At 41.8% G+C, this 26053-nt stretch overlaps 1 protein-coding gene across 1 annotated transcript in view; it reads left to right on the forward strand.

Annotated features, from left to right (window-relative positions):
* Window positions 1–26053, forward strand: part of c2cd2 (C2 calcium dependent domain containing 2) — a 55624-nt gene extending 29571 nt beyond the window's left edge. Inside the window, exons 6-14 of the mRNA XM_043701385.2 lie at window positions 110–251; window positions 1135–1243; window positions 5086–5150; window positions 8545–8669; window positions 11882–12053; window positions 13855–13968; window positions 18498–18625; window positions 20089–20407; window positions 22070–26053. Coding sequence (XP_043557320.2) covers window positions 110–251; window positions 1135–1243; window positions 5086–5150; window positions 8545–8669; window positions 11882–12053; window positions 13855–13968; window positions 18498–18625; window positions 20089–20407; window positions 22070–22278 — 1383 coding nt within the window. The 3' untranslated portion in view covers window positions 22279–26053. The remainder of the gene's footprint in view (window positions 1–109; window positions 252–1134; window positions 1244–5085; window positions 5151–8544; window positions 8670–11881; window positions 12054–13854; window positions 13969–18497; window positions 18626–20088; window positions 20408–22069) is intronic.

Raw genomic sequence — 26053 nt, forward strand, 5'->3', positions numbered from 1 at the left:
ACGCATTGAGCTGAATGCCCCACTTCTGCTCCTATATCTTAGGTAATTTTCCTGTGCAAGCACCGATGTAATTCTAGTTTGTTTTTCCTTCTCCCTCCTTCCATTTTAGCATATGCCCATTCCTCAAAGTTTACTGAGCACTGAATTGGCCTCGCAGATCTGCTCACCTCCCAAACCACCAAGAGCTCACGAGCGCAAACTTCTTGTGAAGATCATTAAGGTGGACAATCTCGCAGATCCTGATATCGCAGGTAACCACATCTAAATCATGTGTTGTATGAGTGCAGTTGGGTCCTACCATGTGGATACCATGTAAAACAGAAAACCTGTTACATTTTAAGAGCTGGGGATAAAAGCAACCTTATGCTGATCATAAATAAATAGCTGTTGCACTATGTAAATGTTTCCTTGAGTATTACTGCAACCCTTGTTGATGTGTTTGTACTTGATGATCAATCAAATTGTGATCAATTGTGTTTAGCAGCAAATGTGACTTGTATTTACGGACTGTATTTATTCACATGTAGCATCTTCAGGCATTTTGCTGGAGCATTGTAGAGCCAAATGTGACACTGAGCCACAGAAAGAGTTACCAGAGCAGATGAAGTAGCTTTCAAGATGTGCCTCAAAGAGAAGCAGAGAGGTTTAGACAGAAAATCTTGAGCTTGACAATAAATGCCGTTTATTTGAAACCGTAGAATTGCTTAATTTTTGAGAAATAGGATCTTTTTCAGGATATTGATCTTAGGAAGACAAGAATTTTGTTTCCCCAAAGGGTTGTGAATTTTTTGGAATTCTCTACCACCCTGGTTTGAGGAAGCCCAAGTCTATGTGTATGTTTTAAGGCAGAGATTGATTGATATATTTCTAATTACCAGTGATCTACTGACTGCAGTCATACTGAATGGCAAAGTGGGCTTGAAATGCTGACTGACCGATCATCCCTATGTTTTCTATCGTAAAATCGTTGAAACTTTTTTTGTTAAAATAAAAGTTCAATTCATAATCTGGTGTTTAGATAAAATTCTGTTCTCTGGTGGGAGTAATTCTAAGCAGCATTGTGCTAAATGATCTGTTTTGCACTAACCGCATCTAAAATTGATTTAACATTTGGGATGTATTTTGTATTGTCAGAGAATGTTCATCCATACTGCGTTGTAGAGTTGGATAATCCAGTGCAGAAAGTCTGCAGCTCCGTAATGAGCAGCATTTCCAACCCCTTGTGGGATGAGCAGTTTGTGTTGTGAGTATGGCGCTGTTGTTCATTTTAAACTGGGAATTCTAGCTGGATGCCTTGCTGCTGAATAATTCTGAGAGGATCAAAAATTGTTTTGTGGGAGGTGCCTTTCCTGGCATCCCATCTGGACCGCTGGTTTGTGATGCAGAGTGACCCCAATAGCATGGGTTCAATTCCTGCACCAGCTGAGCCTACCATGAAGGACCCTCCTTCTCAAGCCCTCCCCTCGCCTGAGGCATGATGATCCTCTGGTTAAACCAGTACCAGTCGTGTCCCTCTTAAAGAGCTGCCATATGGTCTGGTCGAACTGTGGCGATTTTACTGATACTTTAGAAAAATTCAACAAGCTTCACGTCATTTTTTGTTTCCTTTTATCTATGGTCTAAGAATTGTTTTTTTTTCAAAAAAAAAAGTAGACAGAAACATTATGGTTTTTTTATTGAACACGATCATGACTTGTCATCTGCTTTGACTCCACTTCCCGTGCACTCTCCATATCTCTCAATTCTGAGAGATTAAAAATCCATGTATCCCAGCCTTTACTGTACTCAATGATGGACTATCCACAACTCCAAGATACAGAATTCCAAAGATCCACTTCCCTTTGAATGAAGGATTTCTGCTCATCTCAGTTCTAAAGAATCACTCACTCTTCCTGTGATCCTGCGTTCTGGAACTCTCAACCTCTTGATCTCGTCCATGTCTGTCCCCTTTAGAGTTTTGTATGTTTCATTGAGATCACTGTTTTTTCAAACTCCAGAAAATGTTAGCCCAGTTTACTCAACCTGTCAGCATAGGACAAACCTCTCATCCAAAAACTAATCTAGTGAATCTTTGTCCTCGAGGCAAGTCTATCCTTCCCTAGATGTGGAAAGAAAGACTTCCGTATTTATCTCACATTTTCTCATCAATGTATGTCTGAAAACACTTTACAGCTGAAGTTCTTTTGAAAGGCAATCACTGTTGTAGTTTGGGGAGTGGAAAAGCTGCAGTATTCCGGGTATGGTCACACAAAAACTCAATAGGAGCAGGAGTTGACCAAACAGCAGATTGAGCCTGCCCCACCATTCAGTATAATGACCTTCTGCTTCAGATCCAGTTTCGTGCCTGCTCCTCAATATCACTTGATTCCTAGAAAGTCGAAATATCTGTCTTATCACATCCTTATAGTGGTCATTGATGAAGCATCCACAGCCCTCTGAAGTGTAGGATTTGAAAGATTCAAAACCCTTTTCAATGCAATGATTTTTCTCCCCTCAGACCCAAGCAATCCTGTTCCTGCTATGAGGCTGTGATCCCATATTTTGAATTCCCTGACCAACAGACAACCTCCTATTGTTCACCCTCCCAAGCCCCTTCAGAGTCTTGCCTGATAGTCTTCTAACTTTGGTGAATACAGGCCCAGTTTACTCTGTCTCTTATGGTAGGACAATCCCTATGTCTCATGATCTAATTTAGCGAACCTTCGCTGTCTTGTATCCAAAGCAATTACATACTTTTCTTAAATGTGAAGACCAAAACAGCATACAGTATTCCAGATGTGATCTTACCAAAACCCTGTACAATTATAGCAAGACTTCTTTATTCCTGTATTCCTCTGGCAATAAAGGTCAACAGGCAATTTGCTTTCCTAATTTCCTACTGTACCCAAGTGTTCTTTTGAATGAAGACACCCAAGTTTCTCCACACCTTAACGTTTGAGGTCTTATGTAACAATAAACACAGATTACCAAAATGACTGATTTTCGCATTTCCTCATTCTCCACTTCTTACCTTGTTCCCCACTCACTGAATCAATTTATGTTTCATTGCAATCTCTTTGTGGTCTTGGAGTCTCCCTGGGCATTTGACCTGCTTAGAATGCCCGTAGTCTTGTATGTGGGTGCAATCAAGTATGACTTATATTTTATTTATTTCTGTTTTGTTTTCTGAGTACATTGGCATACATTCATTCTGTACAGTATTCAAATTTCCATGTGTGGTCGTTTGAATGAGCCAAGTTACCTCAAAAGCTAGTGGATGAACTGAGATTGACTTGAGAGATAGCAATCTTGTGGTGAAGTACAGGTCGCGTTGATAACCCTTTTCGTTCAGGTAACTTATGTACCTCTTATCTCACCACCACCACCACCTTTGAGAAGATGGCTTGAACTGGGCAAAGTAAAAATTAGGCCCATGAATCCACCCCTGTAAGGGTTTGAGAATTTAGTGCCTGGGAATATCTTTGTGACTTTGATCTGGTGTTGGACCCGGTGAATGTTTAAGCACAGAAGGATGCCACAGTCAGCCAGAGCCTATGCTGTTCCTTTGATAGAGCTTTTGAGTAGGTTCCATTCCCAGATTCTTCCCATATCACTTCCAACTTTTTCTTCCAAGACTCTCTTGTTTTTTAGTGACAATTTTCTTCTGAATGCTTTTGCTTACTTTGCTGAGAAGTGACTGACAACAGAACCAAAACGCGTTGCTCATGTCTGTGGGTTGAGTTGCACCACATTGCATGAAACAGCATGTCATTGTCTTCAAGTTAGAACACACTTTGCAAAGATTTTACAGCCATTTCCTTGTACTCTAGTAATCCACAGTTAATCTAAAGCTGCAGTCAGTTTTGGTTTTGAACATTTTCAAGTTTCTTTTTTTTTAAAAGAAATGTCAATTTTCCTTCTGCTGTTCGCAGGGAGAGTTTCTGGTGTTTGATCAGGCATATACATTCTGGTTTTGTTACATGTCGGGGAAAGTGAAGTGGCAGAGGGGGAAGACTCCGCCATTTAAGTTTTAATGTTAGTCCATCCATCTCTCAAGTTATAAAGGCGGTTGTGTTGTGTGTATTTAAATGATATATAATGCTGACTGATGTCTAAACAAGAATCTTGATGCAGAAACACAATCTCATCCGATTTTCCCCCCCCCCCCCCCAAAAAGTTGGCTTTGCATTATGTGGCAACTACCAAATAAAAACCTCAAACCTGTCCACTTTGTTTTAATGGAAACCAACTAGATTAGATGCCCTACAGTGTGGAAACAGGCCCTTTGGCCCAACCAGTTCACGCTGACCCTCCGAAGAGTAACCCACCCAGACCCATTTCCCTCTGACTAATGCACTTAACACAAGGGCAGTTTAGAATGGCCAATTCACCTGAACTGCACATCTTTGGACTGTGGGAGGAAACTGGAGCACCTGGAGGAAATCCACTCAGACATCCAGCTTGAAGAAGGCAAATTAGTTAATCCACATTTTGTAATGTGGATGTATGCCTCAGAATTAACCATTGGATTAAATTCATAGAATCCTTAGTGTGGAAGCAGGCCATTTGACCCACTGAGTCCATACCAACCCTCCGAAGAGCATCCAACCAGATGGACCTCTCCAACCTATCCCTATAACCCTGCATTTCCATGGCCATCCACTTAGCCTGCGTATCTTAAGAATGTGGAAGGAAACAGAAGCATCCAGAGGAAACCCACACAGATCACTGGGACACTGTGCAGATTCTACCCACAGGTGACTGTGTGTGGAGTTGAACCCCGGGTCCCTGGTGCTGTGAGGAATGAGTGCTAACCACTGAGCCACCGTGCCACCACATATTTAAACTAGATCTGTCTGGTTATGGGGTTTAGGGAGGTGAAGAGGCAGTTTAAGGAAATAAACTCCAGTTCAGCTGAAGGCCAACCAAAGTAGTACTTACAAAATTTTGGAGATGGGGGAAGGTGCAGAGGGTTACAGAGCAGGAGGAGATTGAGTAAGAAAATGTGAATGCACTTCATTGACCATGGTAAGAACAGCATTTTAAAAGTGTTTCAGAAGCTTGGGTATGGTAGCTGATTAGATCCTTTGTTTTTCTACCCGACAGTGAATTGAGTGCCAAGTCCAAGAAACTTCACCTGCAGATATTGGAGGATGGAAAACCCTCAGAGAGTGCGTAGCTGACATCATCGTTAGAGTTGTGCCGAGCAATTATTTCTGTAATTGAACATTCATCATCATGTGAGATTGTGCTGTGATGCATGAAATCATTTTACTTTATCTAGGTTATGTCTTTAAGATCAGTTTCTTGCATTTTACTGGAGAGAATAAACCTCCAGACTTTGTTTCAGTCAAAAAAAAAATCAGTGTTTTCATAGGTACACGAGCGGAAGATTCAACCCCTTGAGCCTGCTCTGTGTTATCTGCACTTCAAATCCATTCAGTTCCTTTGCTTCATATCCCTTGATCTTAACAAACCAAAACTGAGTCCTATAGAATTATATTACATTGATCCAGCAACTACAGCCAGCAGAATGAGGAGGCGTTCCAGATTTCCTCTACCTGTATCTTTCTCTCTATCTTTTCAATTAATTATATCATTTTAAAGATCTTGGTTAGATTACCTGTCACCCTCTGACTGTAAAATGGAGTCAAAACCAAATTGATACAACGCGATTCTCATAACTTGACATTTTAAGTCTTGCTATTTGGTATACCGTAAATTATCCGAAGGAAATGTGCACAGTATTCCAGGTGGGGTCTGACCAACACTCTGCTGGTTTGAAGCATCTTTCCTTCAATCCACTTTTTCTTGAGACGTGGGGCCAACCTTCCTCAAGTCTTTTGGATTTTTTTGTACCTGCTTTTTAACAATCTGCACACAAACATTTCAAAGCCCTCGTTCCTCCTCTTTGTATTTCTCTGATCCAAAGTGACCGAACGTAAAATAGCCCAGTTTCAATTCCATCCACCATAGCTTTGTGCACCTGAGGGGTCATTTAGCTCAATTTAGCAGGAGCACTGGTTCAATTCTTATCCTGACCAAGAGCACAAGGAAGGTCCCACCTTCTCTCCTGAGCTGTGGTGAACCTCTGGTCACCTGTCTGTGATGAGACCAGCATATGGAAACTTTAAGTTTTTTCCTTTTCGCACTGATGCAATCTGTACTGCTGATTTGTCAAAACTTCTTATTTCATCCTCTGGATTCTGACGAAAGGTCACCAGACCCAAAACGTCAACTTTAATTTCTCTTCACAGATGCTGCCAGACCTGCTGAGCCTTTCCAACAACTTCTGTTTTTGCTTCTTGTTTTACTTTTGTCATTGCAATTCCAAACAATATAAATTCAAGTGAAAAGCTAACGTTTGTGAGGAACCTAGTCATTTGTTCACTCATGGTCTATGGTAGAGGAATTGCCAGGGAGCATGCACCCATTAATGATAAGCCTGGTAGTTGACTACCAGAGTTTAAATTTTAAACTGGTTGACTATTAATCAGGGCATTACCCTGCGAAATGAACCAGTAGGTGGCTGTAATTTATTTAGTTGAATTTGAACAGGTGCAGTGCGTGTACATTTTTTTGTCTGTCTGCAAAGAGCAGAGTCCTGTTTCTTTGTGCTTAGTACATGCAAGTGTGTCACACCTGAATGGTAATTCTAAATTAAAAACCGAAAGAAATGCGGATGCTGTAATTCAGAAACCAGGTGGTTTCAATTCGACAATTCTAAATTGGTTGTCAGTGCAAATCTTCACGCATACGAACTTAGCCAACAAAGGTTTTTTCCAGTTGGGGGAATCACATCTGATGTTGGACACTGTTGTGAGTTTGTCATGGCTGAGCTAGTTGGGTACGCTCATACCTTGTTGTGAACAGCTAAAGGGATACTCTTCCCAGTCCAATAAGATTGGGACATGTGGCTTATATAGCTGGCATCATGCCAGTGCTGACAGTCGTATACCACATTACTTATTTTTGTCATTGCATGAGTTTTTGGGTTCAACAGCAGCAGCATGTTTGTGATGAGCAACACTCATGTTGCTACTGCATTGGATTAGTGTGAAACAGCGACTTAAACTGTTGCTTAAACTTTTGAGATAATCTGAGATAGACTGGACTCTTAGGTCAGCACCTTAGGACCTTGAGTGTGCACAATATTCAGAAGGAAATAACCTGATTGGGATCGTCATTATCTCACAGGACAACTTTGTGTCCTACTTCAGCATCAAGTTTGTGAGGTGCACAAATGGCTTGGTTGAGGTTGCCAAAAAGGCCAATTTTCTAGCGTGTAGAACTGCAGGAATCCAAATATGTACACTTAGCAGTGAAGATACGTTTGCGGTAGACAATAGCTGAGAATCCTTGTCCAGTTTCTATCTGACACAGAAGTGAGAAATAGACATGTGGCAGCAGTATTGATTTACCAATGTAATGCCAAGTATGGAAGCTGAGCATCCCAAAGTCTGGCTGATTTGTATCCAACAAATTTCCCTTTGAAGTGTTGTCACGACTTGAAACGTTAACTTGCTTTCCCTCTAGATGTTGCCTGACCCGCTGTAATCTCCAGTTTTCAGTACAGATTCCAGCATCTACAGTAATTTACTCCACCATTTCCCTTCAGCTATTTGCAGCAAGCAAGGTACTGGGTATACCCAAACAGCTCACCCTTGGAAAGCTCTCATTTAGATATGATTGTCCACTTGCACAACATTTTCTGGGTATGTTAAATGTGTGAAGAATTACACTGCCAACTGATTTGGTATTGTCAGTTGGGCTTGCAGTATGGTGCACTGTGTATATATGCATTTAGGACACAGGCCCTGTTCCTTATAGACAGACTGAACATGTACACACTGCACTTGGATCGACTCCACAAGGTAGGTGACAGCCATTCACCAGTTCATTTCTCAGGTCAGTGTCTTGAGAAATCAGAAACACCAGCCTAGTTTAAAGTCTGATTGTTTGGATATTATATGTGTCAAGGGAAATGAAGCGAAAATGGGAATCACGATGATGAGATGGAGGATCAGCCATGAACCTATTGAATGGTGGAGCAGGCTAAAAGGCCAAATGACCTACTCCAGATCCTAGTTTTTGTTATTCCAAACAAAGCCTGGCAGTTAGATATCAAACGAGATTAATGGGTTCATTCTCCATGGCAATATCTCTACCAATTAGAGACCACTTGCTAACCAAACAGAACTGACCTTTTGTGCAATATAGACTTTGGTTTTCCCCTTCAGCTGGTATTCTTACAGATTCTCCTGTTGAGAGCGAAATGAGAAACTTTGACAAAATATGTCCAAATTATTATTTATTTAATCAGGCAATGTCCCTTTTATACATTCCTGATCTTGAATTTGCAGCTTACTGCACTTTCTAACATGGTATCACCTTAATCTTGCATGTCTGAAATAGCAATGTTCACCCAGGTATTTGTATGAAATAAAAATTGAAACTGCTAAAAATTTACTGGCAGATCACTTGTTCTAATGCAACCTGAATAGTCGACTTTGTTCTCTGTATTCTGAAGCATTTTATTTGTATTTTCTTCTTTACTTCTCACAGTAGATGCAGTCCTTGGCGAGGTGACAGTACCCATAGACCTGTTCAAGAAACAGCCCAGTGGGAGGCAGAGCTTTCATCTCGGGACCATGCAGAATGGGAACAGTTCAGGATCCATCACAGCTGAGGTGGTAACTCGCACTGACCTTCCTTTCATTTTTGATCAGTGGCGCTTTTTTTTCACGAGAGAGAATTTTCTGATTTCTTTTTTTTAAATTGACTACCTTTATTTTTAGCTCTCTTGGGATTGTAACTGAATCAAATAATAGTGGCTGGAGTTTAATAAACATGCATTGGGTGGTATAAGACCTCGATCTGAAGCAAAGTTACCTTTCAAAGCAATTGCACCCATAATTGCACTAATTGAATTATAGAACATTACAGTGCAGTACAGGCCCTTCGGCCCTCGATCTTGCGCCGCCCTGTCATACTAATCTGAAGCCCATCCCACCTACACTATTCCATGTACATCCATTTGCCTGTCCAATGACGATTTAAATGCACTTAAACATGGCAAATCTACTACCGTTACAGGCAAAGCATTCCATACCCTTACTACTCTGAGTAAAGAAACTACCTCTGACATCTGTCTTATACCTATCTCCCCTCACTTTAAAGTTGTGTCCCCTCGTGTTTGCCGTTCCCATACTTGGAAAAAGGCTCTCCCTGTCCACCCTATCTAACCCTCTGATTATTGTGTATGCCTCTATTAAGTCATCTCTCAACCTTCTCTGTAACGAGAACAGCCTCAAGGCCCTCAGCCTTTCCTCGTAAGACATTCCTTCTATACCAGGCAACATTCTAGTAAATCTCCTCTGCACACTTTCCAAAGCTTCCACATCCTTCTTATAATGCGGTGACCAGAACTGTACATAATACTCCAAGTGTGGCCGTACCAGAGCTTTGTACAGCTGCAGCATAACCTGGTTCCGGAACTCGATACCTCTATTAATAAAGGCCAAAACACTATGCCGCCTTAACGACCCTGTCAATCTGGGTGGCAACTTTCAGGGATCTGTGTACATGGACATCGAGATCTCTCTGCTCATCTGCACTCCCAAGAATCCTACCATTAGCCCAGTACTTTGCATTCCAATTACTCCGGCCAAAGTGTATCACCTCACACTTGTCCACATTAAACTCCATTTGCCACCTCTTAGCCCAGCCCTGCATCCTATCTGTCTCTCTGCAACCTACTACATCCTTCGCCACTATCCACAACTCCACTGACCTTAGTGTCATCCGCAAATTTACTAACCCACCCTTAAGCCCTCATCCAGGTCATTTATAAAAATGACGAACAGCGGTGGACCCAACACCGACACTTGCGGTACGCTGCTAGTAACTGGACACCAAGTTGAACATATTCCATCAACTATACAACCCTCTGTTTTCTTTCAGCAAGCCAATTACTGATCCAAACTGCTATGTCTCCCACAATCCCATCCCTCCGCCTTTTGTATAATAGCCTACTGTGGGGAACCTTATCAAACGCTTGGCTGAATTATGTATGAAATTGAGTAGCCATCTCCTGCACAATAAAATATCTCTGTGCTTGAGATGGGGATGTTAATGTTAGAGATGGGATATTTCGAAACAGCTAGGTTTGGTATGATTTTCTTGGTTCATGGTAAGTTCTATCTATTCTGCCTTGACCTCAAACAAAGTGACTTCTATCTACATGTCTTCCATTCCAATTTCAATGTTGGCAGCCTCTTTCGGCTTCACCACTATTTTCATTTCATTTGTCTGTGTGTGATTTTAAGTCTGCTGTAACACTGTCCTCTCCTGCATGCTGATTTCCAATTCCAATTCACAAGGCAAGAAGAGAAAGAAATTGGACAAACACCAGAAGCCTGCGTTCAGGCCAATATGGGCAAGGGACACGCAACTGTGGGAGGGGAAATCATCCCTAATTTCTGTGTTTTAGTGCTTATCTTGAAACTTGCTAAGAAGTAAAAATGAGCTGTTGTGTTTGAAGACTGAGTGGATCAATCATCCCCTGTCTTCCAGTACAATACAGTCCTCCAGTTTGGATGTGTCGAAGACAGACAGTTGTTGGGTATTCACTGCTGATTTTTCTTACTCTAATAAAGTACTTCATCTCCATGATGTTCTCCTCGTTCTCTGTTACAATCACAGTGTATTGCAACTTTTTTTTTCTTATGAATCTTTTTCCCTGTCTTCAACATTGGGAACCCTTTACCTCCCTTTAAACTTTGCCTGCTCCAATTTATTTTGAGTCGAATATTTGAAAATGCTTAGTGTTTTGTCAGTGTGTTTGTGATTTCTACTCTTCTGTTTTTGAAGTATGGGGACTTTGTTCTGTAACCTAGATTCTCAGTATTCGCTAGTCTCCTTGGGGGGGCGGGGGGGGAGGAAACTGCCATCGTTACCTGGTCTGGCCTATGCTGAGAGTCTGGAGTCACATAATGTGGTCGACTCATAACTGCCCTCTGGGCAATTTGGAAAAAAAAATCCCCTCCGATTGCGACCCTCCTTATGCCAAACAGGCAGATGCAAGTTCATTCACTTGTTCAGCATGTGGAACTCTAGTTGCCGTGGGATTTCAATACCTTGCCCTGATGACGTGTTAGCACCTCCCTAATTTATTAATCAGCCCTACTGTTATAATTCAAATATCTCTCTTGTGGCATTCCTCTGGCTTTGCCTGCTTGCTCGTGGTCCTAAACAGCTCGTCGTCTTTTTGTTTTTTAGGAAGTGAATTTGAATAGACTAATGGTAATGTAACGGTGGGTAGTTTTTCTTTTATTTTAACCACTTTTTCTTTTCCTCCCCTAGTCAGATTGTCCCTTGGGTTCCACAGTTCATGGTTACTTCTACCAGGACAGACAACTATGCATCTGGAGGTTAGGAGAGTGGGATATAGGTAGGAATGAAGTAGCATTGCATCTAGGTTCTGTTCTCCAGTGTCCACGTGAACACACTCAGTAGTGGTCGATGGCTTTTTCCCTTCAATCTGTTTTGACCTGTTGTCATTGTAGCACCTCCATTGCCTTTCTGACTGAGATTCAAGTAAAAGATCAGGTCAGGATAAATCTGAGACTTTCTGATCAGTAAGGGTTAACTACCTCTTTGAATATTATTGACCTTGTGGGAAAAACCAGTTCAGGTTTGGCATTTCCAAGGGACTGTTGGTGAGACACCTTGCCTGCCCTGAGTGTGTTTGAAAGCTGAAAGAAAAACCTTTTGGAAAAGGCAACATTTTGCAAGGATGAATCTCCCTCCCTTCTGTTTGTGTCCAAATTTGGAGATGCAAAGGTGGTGAAATGTGATGATGGGCTTGGGTCTTTAACAATCCTGATTTTGTGGATTGCAGTTCTGTTACATGGAACCACATGAAGTTAAGTGCCGGCAATCTCCTTCAATGGTTTCAGCAAAGAAAGTGGAAAAGGATCGAACAATCATGCCTTGTGGTACAGTTGTTACTACAGTAACTGCTGTTAAGACCAAGCCTCGAGCAGATGGGAAGCCTTGTGGAACTCCAACAGGTAATAAAAGCTGACTGAAGTAGCTGTTTGCCTCCCAGCTCTAGTTGTTTAATATAGAGTCATACACCATAGAAAGAGACCCTTCAGTCCAGCTCATCCATGCCATCCAGACATCCCAATCTGACCTTGTCTCATTTGCCAGCATTTGGCCCAAAACCCTTCCAAACCCTTCCTGTTCATATACCCATCCAGATGCCTTTTAAATGTTGTAATTGTGCCAGCCTCCACCACTTCTGGCTGCGCATTCCATACACACATCACCTTCTTCGTGAAAATGTTGCCCTCAGGTCCTTTTTTTTCCCGGTCACCTGAAGCTTATGCCCTCCAGTCTGACACTCCCCTGCCCTTAGGAAAAGATCTTGGCTATTCACCATATTCGTGCCCCTTGTGATTTTATAAACTTGTATGAGTCCATATATCATCTTGTAATTCTTTCAGAAAGATACTGGAGCTGGAAAGGTTAAATTAAGATGACAATTATAACTAGTGGAGTAACTAGTGCTGGGGCCACAATTATTTATAATTTAATGACTTGGTTGAGGAAAGGGAATGTACTGTCACCATGTTTGTGGATGACATGCAGTTTGCAGAGGGATATGGGTAGGTTAAGTGGGTAAACGAGATCATGGCAAATGGAATATAATGTGGGAAAATGGGAGGTTATGCACTTGGCTAGTCAAAGGGAGGAGCCGAAATTTATCTGAATGGAGAAATGTTATAGAACAGAAGGATTTGGGAGTCCTCATGTATGAATCACAAAATGCTAGCGTCGGAGTTCATCGGGGGAAGGCAAATGGAATGTTGGCATTTATTTGAAAGGGAGTGGAATAAAAAAAGTCGGGCGATTTTGCTAAAACTATACAAGGCACGATCAGACCATGGCTGGAATTCTGTGAACAGCTTTGGGCCCCTTTTTCTAAGGAAAGGTATATTGGCATTGGAGGCAGTCCAGAAAGGTTCACTAGGGCTGATACTAGTACATCCCTTAAGACCAGCAGATGTAATTGCTGACTCTTAAAAATCAAAGGGGAGCTTTTATTTTTGTTGGTAGTGGACTTTGCCATACACACAGACACTTTATATATACACTATCTGACTTTTGTTTAAACATGTATAGCACCTCTTAGCAAATGTACAAACTAAGTCACCCTACCTTGCATAAAGCTGCTAAAAAACAGTGAGATATAGGTTCGTTGTTCCCAACCTTTCCTTTGCTACATGTTCTGGGCCCAGTACCAGCTGTATCTTTGCAGAGAGGAGATCATTATTCTGACTCCTGCTGGCTGTGTATTGTAAATCCTTAATTCTTTACATCTGGAACAATCTTAAGTCTGAATTGTTTAAAATTTGAGTGTGCACCTAGAATGTGGAGGTTGTAATTGAGGAGAGACCTTCTGAAAAAGAATGTTCACATTCATCTGTTTGCAGAATTCTGAAGATAAATAAATTACTGAGAAGGTAAGTGCTGATTTGATACTAATAAGGATATTAAAGGATGGAAGTTGTTGATGGGCAAGTGAAGTTGATGCAGTGATCTTATTGAACAGCAGAAAAGGTTCGAGAGATTGAATGACCCCCTAGTTCGTATTTATGTTTGTGGTGTTACCTCAGCTGAGGTTTCATAGAAAAAACAATAACAATTCCAAGATATTTTAGCATTGGCAATTATTCAGTCCTTTTTTGAAAGCTATAGTATTGTGTGTTCGCTCTCTCGCTCGAAACAAGGCCTTTTTCAATAGGAGTCCAGGAGTCAGAGCCAATAACAATCATCCTAATATTTATTTCTTCATTTAAATTGCAGACTCCCCTATAAAGGCCTCTACAGAAATGAAAGAAGCTGATGAAGAGTCCTTGACTCTCGGAAACTCTGAACAGGGAGCACCAGTTAGCAAAGTCTTGTCATCATCTGATACAGGTACTAATCGTCTGCTGGGTTTTCCTCTGATTGTTTTACAGTGATACGTGCACCTGTACCAGGTATCTCTGACTACTTTCATAAAATCTGAATACTGGGACAGATTTATCTTTTGACTTTGGGTACATGGCGATGACATCCATTACTGTTCCTCAACTTGTTTAGCAATGTGCTTCAAACTTGACAATTCGGAATCCAGTGGCATTGCTGTCTGTAATTACCAATTCTTTTGATGAGAAGCAGATTTGTTCTGCTGTTCAACTTTGTCTTATTGATCTGGGTTCAGAAATTCTGTTGCATATGTTCTGGGGTCACTGTACATCCTGCACCAGCAAAATTCTTGTAAGGATATGAAGGCCCAACTTGGTATAGGACTCTGAGAAGAACTGTTCTGGAGCACAACTTTGCAGAAATTATGCTGGACTTGTATACAGCTAGTGCTTCCTTGCCTTGATAGACCACACTTGCAGTGCAATGACCAGTACTGGTTTCCACACTCCATGGACATAAACGCACTGTGAAACAAATGTAAAGGAATGATACGAGTAGTGAGAGGTTATACCTGTCAGAAAAGAATGAACAGAATAGGGCTGTGAAGACAGCACTAAACAACAACTTAACAGATGCCTTGAAGATTTATGAAAGGGTTTGATGTGGCAAGTTTCCATTTGTAAAGAAATCCAGAACCAAAACAATTTGTACAAGATAATCACTTTATAAATCCAGTAAAGGAATTTGGGAGAAATTTCTTATCCTGTAATTGGTTGGAAAGTGGAACTCTCTGCAATGAGGAGCAGTTGAGGCAAATGAGCTTAAGAAGCAGCTGGATAAGCACAGTGGAGAGCATTGTGGAGATAGGATCAGATGAATAGAAGGGTGAGGGGATCTTTATGAAAAAATAAAATCCTGCACACAACGTGCTGTTTGTTTGTTAAATACAATGAATTCCAAATAGATTTCAAATGTTAATATTCCTCATTTTACCTGTGGGGAGGGAATAAAACCAGAGAGAAGGTTTCTCCCTCCTTGCTAAGTTTAGTTTGCATTTCTAGTATCTACAACAGAGTGGCATTGATTAAAACATTGGGATTAAATTACAGCCACAGCTGGATATGGGCATGAACTACATGCTCCCCTTTTGGCATTCAAAATGTACTCTGCTTTTTAAAAAGGAGTTTATTTTTGAAGCCAGTCATATCCAGCACAGTTTCCACTCCCCTGTTGTGTTTCTTTATCTCATTCTCATTGCTCATATCTATTTTCTTTGCACTTGTGAGCTCATTACTGCAACATGTACTTACCAACTGCTGTGCTTTTATTGTCACAGGAAGTGCAAAGCCTGTGCTTTTGGCAATGGTTGACCTATTAAGCCTTGACTGTCCAGTATCCTCCAATTTACTTTGAGTAGCCATAGTAACCAAACAAACTAGTTTCTATACGCACACACCGATATCTATCCTCCGCTCCCACCCTGGTTCAGTAATTATGGTTTCAAATGCTGAAAGACACCATCTCGCAAATGAGTGCAGAGTCAGAGAAGATTGTAAACTCATAACTACTGGTTTGGGTTTGGATCTGGCTTGAGGTAGCTTATTTGTCCCTCTGTCAGAAAGTCATGGGCTCCATTCCTTTTGAGGTTTAAACAGAAGAATCAGGCTGACATCCTGCTGTAGTGTGGAGGGAATGTTGCACAGCCTGATGTGTCGTCTTTCAGATGAAACTTGAGCCCCTGCCTGCTCCCTGTTGGCTTGGCCATCAAAGCTCCTGTGGAGCTTTCTTCGTCATCTGTGAAGAAGAACAAGAATATTGTGCCCTGTCAATACTTATGTCTGGTCATATGTTTACCTGCTGTTTGGGAAAACTTGCTGTGTGCCTATCAGCTGCTGCATTTTCTCCATAGTATTACATTTCAAATATATTTCAGAAGTAGCTGTGAAACACTTAGGAGATTGACTGACTTTTTTTTAGGAGAAAGTGAGGACTGGAGATCAGAGCTGAAACTGTGTTGCTGGAAAAACGCAGCAGGTCAGGCAACATCAAAGAAGCAGGAGAATCGACGTTTCGGACATAAGCCCTTCTTCAGGAATAACTTTTTTTTAGTTCATTAATGGGATGTGGTCATTCCCGGCTAGGTCAGCCATTTAGTGCCCATTCTTAATTGCTCTGAAGAAGATGCTGGTGAGTTGCTTTCATGAACCAGTGTAGTCTTTGACAGTATGGGAGTTCCAGGAGTTTGACCCAGTGACAGTGAAGGGAGATGAAGGTATTTCGAAGTCAGGATGTGAGTGGAGGGGAATGTGCAAATTGTTCCCATGTATCTGTTGTCTTTCTCCTTCTAGGTGTTGGAGCTCATGGGTTTGGAAGCTGCTGACAAAGAATCCTTGGAGTGTTAATGTGTCTTGTATTGTGCATCTGGATAGAAGGTAGTGGATGTGGTGCCAGTTACGCAGGCTGCTTGGTTCTGGATGGTGCTAAGCTTTTTGAATGTTATTGAAATTCGGTTCAACCAGGCAAATGGGGAGTATTCCATCACACTCCTGATTTGTGCCTTGTCAATAATGAGCAAGCTTTGGAGGTTAGAAGGTAAATTACTCACTGCAGAATTCCCAGCCCCTGATCTGACATGGTAACTTCATTTTATTTATATGGCTAGTTCAGTCCAGTGCCTGGTCAATAATAAGCTGCAGGATGTCAATAGTGGGGGATTCAGCAAGTGTAATGCAACTGAATGTCAAAGGGTAATCGTTAGATTCTATATTGTTGGAAACTACCATTGACAGGAACTTGTGTGATGTGTAGTTAACATTTATCACCCCAAGCCTATTTTATTCAGGTGCTATTGCATGTGGGCACAGACTACTTCGGGATTGAAATATTCACAAATGATGCTGAGCATTTTGTGTAATCATCAGCCGCTTCTCTTGTTACGATGGCACAGCTGAAGCTGATTGGGTTGAGGATGTGACCCTGAGGAACAGTTACAACATTCAAAAGGCATTTGGACAGATACACAAATAGGAAAGGTTTAGAGGGATGCGGGCCAAACACAGGCAAGTGGGACAAGTTTAGATTGGGAAGCGGAGTTGGCATGGGCAGGTTGGATTGAATAGTCAGTCTGTTTCCAGGTTATGATTTGGAGATGCCGGTGTTGGACTGGGGTGTACAAAGTTAAAAATCTCACAACACCAGGTTATAGTCCAATAGGTTTAATTGGAAACACACTAGCTTTCGGAGCGACAATCACCTTATGAAGGAGCGTCGCTCTGAAAGCTAGTGTGCTTCCAATTAAACCTGTTGGACTATAACCTGGTGTTGTGATTTTTAACTCTGTTTCCATGTTGTATGACTCTGACTCTTAACATCTGCATGAGGCTCAGATGATTGATTTAACATCTTCCTTTGTGCTAGGTATAATTGACCAGCATAGAGTTTTAATCTGCCCCAATCAATTTTCCTAGGACTCCTTGACATCAAATACTTGATCAAATGTTGCTTCGTGTCAAGGCAGTCGTTCTCACCTTGCTTCTGGAATTCAGCTCTTGTGTCCATGTTTGGTGAGAGGTCAGAAACCTGAATGAGCAGGTTATTCCTTTTGCATTGCTGCTTGATAACACACATCCCTGCTCCCCACTTCTGTCATGGTGCTGTAAATGCAAGTCTGTCGTTCTTTTTCAATTGACAACAATTACATTCATTCTACTGTTTCTCCATGTGTTTCTTCATGGACTACAGCAGTCTACTGTATTTATGAACTTGGCAGAATGCTTCAGTAATTTGGAAAATTCAGTTCGCGAGACAGATTTGAAGAGACAACTTTCGAGGGAGGCCCTGGTCTTTCTCCCTTGGTAAGGTGTTTGACAACTTTTTTTTTGTTAAGGAAGGAGTTTTTTTTCTACTTTTTCCCCATGATTCACAAGTCTTGCTGATCTGACCCCAATCTGATATGCCAACACTTGAGAATTCTACAATGAAGTGCCTGACTGTGTATTAAAATTGAATGTAATTAAAAATAAAGTAAACTTGCCAAAGTCCCTAAGGGCCATAGGATTGCTTTCTCATTCGAGATGTGATTGGTGGTGATTTAACGTGAGGGTCACCATGCCTCGGGCAAGGGGAGAGGTTGAGAAGGAGGGTTTTTCATAGCAAACTCAGCTAGTGTGGGAATTGAACCCATGCTATTGTCATCACACTGCATCGCAAACCAGCCATCAAGTCAACTGAGCTAACCAATTCACTGAGTTGTTTGTCACCATCAGCCTGTTCTTGAATAAAGACAAGTTTGTCTTTATTCTAATATTTTAAAAAAATTCTAGTTCAGTAGGAAATTGAGGGATACTGCACAACGATAGTTTGGTTTTGAGCATAGTGTCATAGGAAGGAACAAACCAGTTGAGAGTATTCTTTTTGGGTTAACTTGGATTCAGCTGTTAATGTATGCAAGGTAGTTTCCTTCTTGTCGGATGGTCTCGTTGCCTTAATCAGTGTTAAGGGGTGTTCTCGGCATTGATTTCAGTCTTAAATTCTTGTAGAGCTGCTGCAGTTGAGTGGCACAGACCCGGTGGCTGAAGCTGCAATCCGACAGCTAACAGAATCGGCGAAGCACACGCTGAAGTCTCCCGTCAGGAGAAGTACAATGGTAATTTCGGGTGTCACAAAGGTAAGTTCGTTATCATGTCAGAGATCATCTTTCTCTCTGTCTTAATCATCCTCCTCCCTTTCTCAAACCAGAACATCTACATTTGGCAAATTTTTGATTGTTAGGGTCGTTATGATTGGAAAGAGGGTGAAGCTATTAAGTGGAATATAATGCCGGATAGATAACTGCTCTCCTGATTTTGAGCGAGGAAGGGTTTTCTCTAATCATGTTGTTTATTTTTCCTGTTTGGTTGGGAATTAACTTTAATGGTGTTGAAGGCACAATGTGGGAGTAACATTGGACTTCTGTTTCTTATTTCCCTTTTAGTTCAGAAGTGCAAAATATTAAAAGATTCCAGCTTCTTAGCTTTATAATAAATACTGGTAAAAGCACTGTTGGGGCACAACCAAAATGGTGTATCTGTACAGTTTGTTTATTTTTGGGATGGGGACAGTGACTGTATTTCTTGTCCATCCCTAGTTGCCATAAGAAGCTGGTAGTAGGGGCTTTTGTGGCATAGGAAGTAGCGTCATATCAGTACCTTTGAACCAGGAAGCCAGGGTTCAAGACCCACCTACTCCAGAGGTGTAACTAACCACTGCCAATTGTCATAAAAACCCAGCTGATTCACTAATGTGAAAACTGTCATCCTTACCTGGTCTTAGACAACTGCCAGATACAAGGTAGACAAGCAGGAGCCTGGGGGAGCACAGCAAGCCGGGCAGCATCAGGAGGTGAAGTCAACACTTTGGGTGTAACCTTTCTTCAGGCCTCCCGATGGGCTGAGAGCCAAAGTAACCTCTAAGTCTCACCACAGTCCTGAAGAAGGGTTACACCTGAAACGTCATCTTCACCTCCTCCTGATCCAGCCTGGCTTGCTGTGTTCTCTAACCTCCTGCTGTCGTCCTTACCTGGTCTGGCCTACATGTGACTCCAGATCCAAGGTAACGTGGCTGACTCCTAACAGGCAATAAATGCCTACATCTTATGAATCAAAAAAAAGAGCTGGTAGTGATCATCTTGAGTTGCTGGGGTCCTTGTGACGATGGTGCTCGCACAATGGTATGTTTCCTGGATATTGGTGCAACAGTTGGTTTACGTTCAAATCAAAACGGGGTGAGACTTGGTGATGACTTCAGCGCTCTCAGCCTGTTGGGAAACTTTCATATGCAAATTGGATTCTTGGTGCTCAATTAGTCAGCTTTCCCACATGTGTTGAAATAATTTGTGCTTCACCAAGTTCTGTCTCAACCTCCTTAAAATGTCCATCTGACTTTTCTCCGATTTCATGAGGGATGTTTTCTCTTGATCCACCCTTGGTTCATTAAGTGGCGCAGGGGAGGAAGAACTTGAAAATTTCTCATACGTGGGTTGGACAACATTGAGTATTCAGTTCAAATTTGGGACTTTAACTTTTAAAATGCTTGACTTAGCTGCAAGCAATTAATAATCTGACGACATTATTTCCCATCTTGCCCTCCCAGTCTCCCTTAGTCATCGATGATGAAATGACCCTGTCGGCTGATTACGCAGCTGCCATGGATGCGTCCTTGAGGCAAGAACCTCAGCCTCTCGCTTCCTCTGACTGCATCTCTGGGCTTCCCTCGGAACGGACATTAACTCGCAGCTTACCCTTGGCTGAGCTTTGTGCTGCAGAGGGAACTTCAGCGATGGCACCCACAAATCAAGTGGAGCAGGAAGTCAGTCAGTGGAACGATGGCTCTCAGGAAGACCTGGATTTTGAACAGCGGTCCAATCTTTCCATGGCTGGCTCAGAAACAGGAACTATGAAAAAATCTAGAGGTAAATGTTCTGCTTGAGTTCCAAAATCGGGGATTATTTTGAAAAAGCTTTTTAATAGAGAAGTGACAAGCTATCACCTCAATGCATCGGATTCTCTTCATTCGTTGTTATGTTGCAGTAGTATATCATTGATAATCATAGACTTCTTCACACCCCTCTCCGTTCTCCCGCCAAAAAAAAGTTTTTAAAAATCTCACACTGCCAGAGATACTCAGCAGATCGTGCAAATCCATGAAGGGAGAAACTACGTGATGTTTCAGACCATGATCTTTCATCAGAACTTTGTCCAGTAGAGGACATAACATTGTCAAGGTGGGCATTTCTAGGAGACGCCGCAGTGAATTAAACACTAATGTTGTACTATAATCCAAACGCAACATACTATGTATTTCACTTCCTTCACTGGCCTCTGCCCCAAGTCTAGAGTGACACTAGGGGTTAGGTTAGATTAGATTAGATTACTTAGTGTGGAAACAGGCCTTTCGGCCCAACAAATCCACACTGACCCGCCAAAGCCTAACCCACCCAGACCCATTCCCCTACACCTAACACTATGGGCAATTTAGCATGGCCAATTTACCTAACCTGCACATTTTTTTGGATTGTGGGAGGAAACCGGAGCACCTGGAGGAAACCCACGGGAGAATGTGCAAACTCCACACAGAAAGTCTCTGGCGCTGTGAGGCAGCAGTGCTAACCACTGTGCCACCGTGCTGCCCACAAGTTAGGTTAAGGGAGGCAAAGAATCAGAGTCACAGAATCCATAGTGTGGAAGCAGGCCTTTTGGCCCATCAAGTCTGTACCGACCCTTCTAATAGCAGGCCACACTGGACCCACCCCTCACCTGTCTGTGTAACCCTGCATTTCCCATGGCTCATCCATCTAGCCTGCACATCCCCGGACACTTTGGACAGTTTACCAAGCCAGTTCACCTAACCTGCACATCTTTGGATTGTGGCAGGAAACCCATGCAGACAGTCCCTCAAGGGTGGAACTGAACCCAGGTCCCTGGTGCTGTGAGGTAGCAGTGCTAATCACTGAGCCACTATGCTGCCCTTTGATTTTTATTTATTTTGGATGCGAATCTGTATTGCACAGAGTCTTGGAATTCAGTTTGTGGACAGCCTTGAGTACAAACTAAAGCAAATGGAGATTGAATTGTCAACAAGTAAATGATTTCTTACAAGACCTTAGCAATCTCGCTGCATTGTACTTGGCCTTTTCCGGGATATGATTCTCTCGGGCTCTCCAATATCTTCATTAAATGACCATCCGGGTGGGTCAATGCGGTGTGTGGGTAAAGAGAGGAAAAAAGGTGTTTGCAGTGTGCCTGACTTGTGCATGCACCTCCTTTCAGATGGAGTCAGCGGGTAATTTTTCTCTCCTATCTCCGCTGAAGAGCAGGGAAACTGACTGGAATCTTCATTGAAGTTGAAAGCCCTTAGCGCTGCCCAGAGAGATCAAAATTGGCAATGTCTGATCCACTGCCACATGGCACACAGTGTTTTCCTGCTCAATCTGCAGAGACTGACATTCAGCGTGTGCATAATTCCACTGACACAACCTTTTGTGAGGGTAGAAGGGATATTATAGATGGATGTTGTTTTGAGTAATTTTGGGCAGGACCTAATTGCCTTGTAAATTTTGATTTTGGTTTTCCAGGTAGTTTTATGCGGAGTGGAGCAAAATTTTTTTTCCGCCGCCGCCGACATCAGAAGGATCCTGGGATGAGCCAATCTCACAATGATCTGGTTTATCTGGAGCAGCCAATGCCCCTGGAGAAAGAGAGGAAGTCGACCAGGAAGCAGATTAAGAGGCTTTTCCCGAAGTCCAAGAGCAAAGCTAAATTTAACAGCTCCACAGTGGACTAACACTTAGGAATGCTTGAGGTTAACTCTCTCCTTCCCCCTCCCCTCCAATCCTCCCCTTCTGTCCACTGTGTTGCACTGTGACTAGGGAATGTGCAAACTCTGAAAGCCTCATGGTATTACTTGACTTGCAATTACTGAGGTGTGCTGCATCAAAATTATTTCAATTTAGTAGGATACTAAACTTTAAATGTTACTTAACGCTCACTGAGGTAAATAGCAACACTTTTACTTTGTGGTGTTGAGGACAGGTGGTGGGAAGGGGGGGTGGAATTGGTGGGCTTCCATTCATTTGTAATTTCCTGTCATGAGCTTTGGATACCGAACAAGGTTTTGAAAATCTTGAAGTACTTTGAACACTACATTTTTATGTACCCAGGCCCAATCTCAGATAAAACACCATATCTTAGGAACCTCCGCTGAGGTGTTCATATTGATTTGAGCTATCGTGCTAGATTGCAGGAAACTTTACAATGTTTGTGACCTGCATACAGCTATTTCAATTGGCTTTTGTCATTTAAGTTTAGAATTATTGTAGTTTTTTTAAAAATATACAATTGGGTTTAAACCCCATCTAACTCATTTGCAAAATTCCATTACTTTTTACTCTTGCTGCTTCATCCACATCCCTTTGACCCTTTTGCTCCACTCCATTCATATTTTGCCATTTTTCCTTTGGAAATGGAAGCGTATTGACAGGCTCAAAAGATGGAACAGTTCCTGGCACAGGCACCAGGCCTTTCGGAGCCATTTGGAAGGATTTGGTCTCTGATTTCTGTTCCTTCCAAAGGACAGCCCTGGATGTTAGAGTATTATTCAGAGAGTGACTTGTGGTTAGAATGCTGACTTTTATTTTCTTCACCTTTTTTTCGAATGGTGCCAAGCATTTTACCTTGAGATTTGTAACTGAGTGAGATGGTATCGTGGTTCTCTTTTGGTTGTAGGAGCTGCCAAATAGCTAGATCTCAGTAGGATTGGTAAGAAGAAGCATTGCGCTGTTCAGGAACCAGTGCCCTGTTTTGTTCCTTGCTAAGAATTCCCTGCAGAGGGCAAGGCAATGAGAGAAATTTTCTAGAACTGGGAAGAAACATCTGAGATCAGCAAATGGAATGACTTCCTGTCTTCCAAAATAGAAGTGATGGAATTCTGATGTTAAAAAATACGAATAGGAATCACCTTAATATAGGAGATCTTGTTTCTTTATGCTGTTTAAGCCAGACTATCAAAGCCGTTGGGTTGGTTGTGCGCCAAAAAGATGCCACATCTTGTAACCTGAATTTCCACTACAGAGGACTCCGAATTAAGCTCAAAAGCATTAACTTCCCCTCTAGGGCTCTCTGAGAATCCCTGAGTTATCACAGTTTATGACTAAATGTTAGAAGCTGACTTTGCTTTTTAGATAGTTTACAAATTGTAATACGAACTTATGAAGCAAGAAAGAGGAGCACACGTCTGAGACCGCCTCCCCCACCCATGACACTAATTGTTCACTACATCAAAGGTATTTGAAACAGGATGCGGATTGCAGTTCAATAGGTTTGTATGCATGTCATTGTAACTTTCTTCTCCTGTTGGGTGGTATTTGGAGGATCGTAACACCACCCTTTAACACTCAAAATACAAAAATCTTGAGCTTCCTGCAGGCTGTTTGAATGTGCTGCTGCACAGTGCCACTTTAAATGCCACATGTTTAGTGGAACCAGAGGAATCTTCTGATAATGCACTTGATTGTTTTTAAACTGACTGGAGAAGTTGTTGCTGGAGTCCATCATTTTTTTGTCATGTTATTGAGTACCTGTCCTGTTCAGTCCCTTGATGTCTTGCTGTTGCATTGCCTCTGAAGTTTTGAGGGACCATTTCCTTCCAGCTTTGGGAAATCCAAAGAACAGTGGGTTCCCAATATCTAGTTCTGAGTGTGCTGTTTGTTTTGGAAGTAATTGGGTCAGTTAAGAAAGGCAAACATCTGACCATGTTTGCTGGGATGTTAGTTGAGGCTTCACACCGAAGAGTTAAATTGACTGTATTTTGTACTTGTGTGTGGAAGGATACAGCAATAGGATAAATTTCACATTTTGTATCTTCTGACCTCTGGCGGCATTTTTTTTAAAAAAGGAAACAAACCTCCCTTGTTTGGTTTACAACAATCGTGACCAATTGCTATCTCCCTTCCATTATTCTTTTGCTACTTCCAGTTTTGCCCAGTGGTATTTAGGAGTCACTGAATAAATGTGTAGTGGCCTGCCTTTCCTTTGCTTCAGGGTTGACTGCAACTTAATGCAAAATACTGGCGATCTAAATAAAAACACTGAAGAAACTCAGCAGGTCTAGCAGCACCCGAGAGAGAGAGAAAGATGATTATTGTTTTGAGTCCAAGATGACACTACTTCAACCCGAAAGTGTCACGTGGGATTCCAGGCTCTCTCTGTCTCAGTCTGTCTAATTCTCTCCCTCCCTCCTGCACTCAGTCGTGTGTGTGTGTGTGTGTCTCTCTCTCTCCCCATAGATGCTGCCAGCCTGCTGAATTCCTCCCTTTGTTTTTATGTACTGTAACTTAGGACTTTAGGTTATAGCCATCTATTTTTAATCTGCCAGTCTTGACATACAATTATTGTCCTTCCTCTTTTTAGCTAACCTGATAGAATATTTACTGCTTTTAAAAACTCAAATGTAGTGACAACATCCAGAAAACTACACAAGTTCTGTAGACCAGTGCAAAAGAACTTGTAGTTTTTTCTGTTTGGGCTCTGGGTCTGTTATGACAGAGCCCATTGCCCTAGGATGCTCCAGTTCTGCCCTTGTCAAGTCATGATGGGGAAGAAGACCAGTGAGCATCTTATTGCTGTTTCTCACGCAGTTCAGCTGGCCAAGATGTGCCTTGACATCTGACTGTACCAGTGGATTTTGTCAGTTCTTTTAAACAGTCTCCCCTGCCCCTCCCCCAAACTATGTTCCTTCCTCAATACCCCTCCCTTCAATTTCAATGAGTTATTTTGGGGGTGGGGGAAATGACTTGTGTGTTGGGTTTACGTGATGCTGTTCCTTCAGTATGGGCTTCCAGTTATCCTTTATAGCTCAGTGATTTATTTTTAATAGATATTAAGTGACATTGCAAGTAATAATGTTGTAAGTATAGAAGTGTAAAATGATTCCCAACGAAAGTGACCTACTAATCATTGTGTGTTTTCTGTGAATTTAGGACTTTAGTATTGACACCTCCTGAAAAGGGGTGGTCTGAAAGTACTATACAAATTTCCATAGTTACTATTGTTTCTCTACATTCTGTCTTACCCTTGTCATTTACAACTTGTAAATCCTTGCATGTGAATTATTGTATGTCCAGCCCAGTATTTGATGGGGTTTAAGCCCATGACCAAAGAGTGGAAAAGGGCTGTGTAAAGCCCACTACCACCACACAAATGCTGTGAAGAATCTTGCATTTAAAATGGATTGTTTCCATGTAAACGTGTAAATGTTTTTATTTTAACACGGGCACAGTGATTGTAGGTTTCTCGTTGACTGTAACTGGAACCTTCTTTTGGTGCTCCCTCCCTACCTGGAATTAGTAAAGGGAAAAGTAAGTGTATGATGTTTATGGAACTGAGCCAGGAACCAGAACTGAAAATGGATTGCACACTAAGTTATTGTCAACGATAAAAGCAAATGCTGCATGTTAATGATCTTGCATAAAGGAAAAACACTGAAGTTACCCAGTTGCCTTCATATGTAAAACTTGTGTCTTAATTCATGTAACTAATGCAATAAATATTGAGAATCATGA

The sequence above is a fragment of the Chiloscyllium plagiosum genome, unplaced genomic scaffold (assembly GCF_037043375.1).
Source record: "Chiloscyllium plagiosum isolate Xiang-an unplaced genomic scaffold, Cpla_swu_hap1 HiC_scaffold_12, whole genome shotgun sequence".
Classification (NCBI taxonomy): Eukaryota; Metazoa; Chordata; class Chondrichthyes; order Orectolobiformes; family Hemiscylliidae; genus Chiloscyllium; species Chiloscyllium plagiosum.